Genomic DNA, 2,276 nt, shown 5'->3' with positions numbered 1-2,276 from the left:
GGGGCCCTGCCTGTCTGGGGGGCGCCCCAGGTTCGTCGGCAGCGGCGTCCTCTGCTGCGTCTTCGACCTCGTCGTCGGTGGCAGAGGTGGGCGTGGGTGCAGGTGGCAAGAGACCCGGCTCGGTGTCGAGCACGGACCAGGAGCGCGAACTGAAGGAGAAGCAGCGCAACGCGGAGGCCCTGGCCGAACTAAGTGAGAGCCTGCGCAACCGCGCGGAGGAGTGGGCCAACAAGCCCAAGATGGTCCGCGACACGTTGCTCACGCTGGCGGGCTGCACGCCCTACGAGGTGCGCTTCAAGAAGGACCATTCACTCCTGGGCCGTGTCTTCGCCTTCGACGCGGTGTCCAAGCCTGGGATGGACTACGAACTGAAGTTGTTCATTGAATACCCCACCGGCTCTGGCAACGTGTATTCCAGCGCGTCCGGTGTGGCCAAACAGATGTACCAGGACTGCATGAAGGACTTCGGCCGGGGCCTCTCTTCTGGCTTCAAGTACCTGGAGTACGAGAAGAAGCATGGCTCCGGGGACTGGCGCCTGCTTGGGGACCTGCTGCCCGAGGCTGTGCGCTTCTTCAAGGAGGGCGTGCCCGGTGCAGACATGCTGCCCCAGCCCTACCTGGATGCCAGCTGCCCCATGCTGCCTACGGCACTGGTGAGTCTCAGCCGCGCCCCTAGCGCACCTCCGGGGACAGGGGCTCTGCCGCCCACCGCGCCGTCTGGCCGGGGAACAGCCTCCAGCCTGCGCAAGAGGAAGGCGTCCCCCGAACCCCCGGACTCGGCCGATGGCGCCCTGAAGCTGGGCGAGGAGCAGCAGAGGCAGCAGTGGATGGCAAACCAGAGCGAGGCACTGAAGCTCACCATGTCCGCGGGGGGCTTTGCAACTCCGGGGCACGCGACTGGGGGTCCACCCCCACCACCCCCACCCCTGGGACCCCATTCCAACCGGACCACCCCTCCAGAGACCGTCCCCCAGAACGGTCCGTCCCCCATGGCCGCCCTCATGTCGGTGGCAGACACTCTGGGCACGGCGCACTCTCCCAAGGACGGCAGTTCCGTGCACTCTACCACTGCGTCCGCACGGCGCAACAGCAGCAGCCCAGTGTCGCCCGCCTCCGTACCGGGGCAGCGCCGCTTGGCATCACGTAACGGGGACCTGAATTTACAGGTGGCACCCCCGCCGCCTACCGCCCACCCGGGCATGGACCAAGTGCACCCCCAAAACATTCCGGATTCCCCCATGGCCAACAGCGGACCCCTCTGCTGTACCATTTGCCACGAACGTTTGGAGGACACGCATTTTGTTCAGTGCCCATCCGTCCCCAGCCATAAATTCTGCTTTCCTTGCTCTAGAGAGAGTATCAAGGCCCAGGGGGCCACTGGTGAGGTGTATTGCCCCAGCGGAGAGAAATGTCCCCTAGTTGGGTCGAATGTACCTTGGGCCTTCATGCAGGGCGAAATTGCGACTATCTTAGCTGGGGATGTTAAAGTGAAAAAGGAGAGAGACCCTTGAACCACAGGGCCGCCACCTCCTTTGCCCTAGACCAGCTCCTCTCCAATCCAGAGGGCCCCTCCCCGCTCCCCTTTCCCTTCCTTCACCCCCAAAATGTAGAATTGTGAATATAACTGCAAAAAGTTAGTCTTATGTATAGACATTATTTTCGTCGTATGTTTCTATATTTTGAAACAAAGGTATGTAACTTCTTCATTTGAAGGATACGCTGGTTTGTGTTAAGCAGTATAATATTGGTTGGGTCATTCGCATCATATTTGTTAGCGTTTATTTGGTGGCAGAATGTTTGCCTAGGTACAAAATTAATAGCCCTTAGCAACGACTGCTGCCGGTGTGTATTTTTGTAAATGTTATGCACTCTGAAAGGAAAACACACAAAAGAAAAAGATTTTTTTTTTTTTTTTTTTTTTTTTTTTTTTTTTTTTTTTTTTGCCAAGGCCAGTGTTGCTGCCTAAAAAAAAAAAAAACATGATGATGATGCTATAAAATGGTGAAAGCTTCTTTCTAAACAGCCCCAAGTGTTGAAGTCTTCACTTTATTTTCTGTTCTGTTTTGTTTTCTTGTTTTGTTTGCAAAATGGTAAAGGGGGGTGTTGGGGGGAACGGGGTGTTTTTTGTTGCAAGTTTGTGAGGGGAAATGTTTTGGTTTGTTTCTACTGACCTGAATGTGTTGGATCTTCACGTGTTGTTTTGTTTTTGCTTTATTGATGCACGGATGCTTTTGAACCGTAGAGCGAAATGCTAGACATGGAGAATCTGCTCTGTT

At 55.6% G+C, this 2,276-nt stretch overlaps 1 protein-coding gene across 1 annotated transcript in view; it reads left to right on the top strand.

Moving 5' to 3' along the window:
• Nucleotides 1-1,920, top strand: part of Irf2bpl (interferon regulatory factor 2 binding protein like) — a 2,884-nt gene extending 964 nt beyond the window's left edge. The window contains exon 2 of the mRNA XM_010645646.2: nucleotides 2-1,920. Coding sequence (XP_010643948.1) covers nucleotides 2-1,511 — 1,510 coding nt within the window. The 3' untranslated portion in view covers nucleotides 1,512-1,920. The remainder of the gene's footprint in view (nucleotide 1) is intronic.
• Nucleotides 1,921-2,276: the final 356 nt, after the last annotated feature.

The sequence above is a fragment of the Fukomys damarensis genome, unplaced genomic scaffold (genome assembly GCF_012274545.1).
Source record: "Fukomys damarensis isolate Sample0158 unplaced genomic scaffold, DMR_v1.0_HiC HiC_scaffold_21, whole genome shotgun sequence".
Taxonomy (NCBI): Eukaryota; Metazoa; Chordata; class Mammalia; order Rodentia; family Bathyergidae; genus Fukomys; species Fukomys damarensis.
Note: the sequence above shows the minus strand (reverse complement) of the source record. Positions and strands in the feature narration are given on the sequence as shown.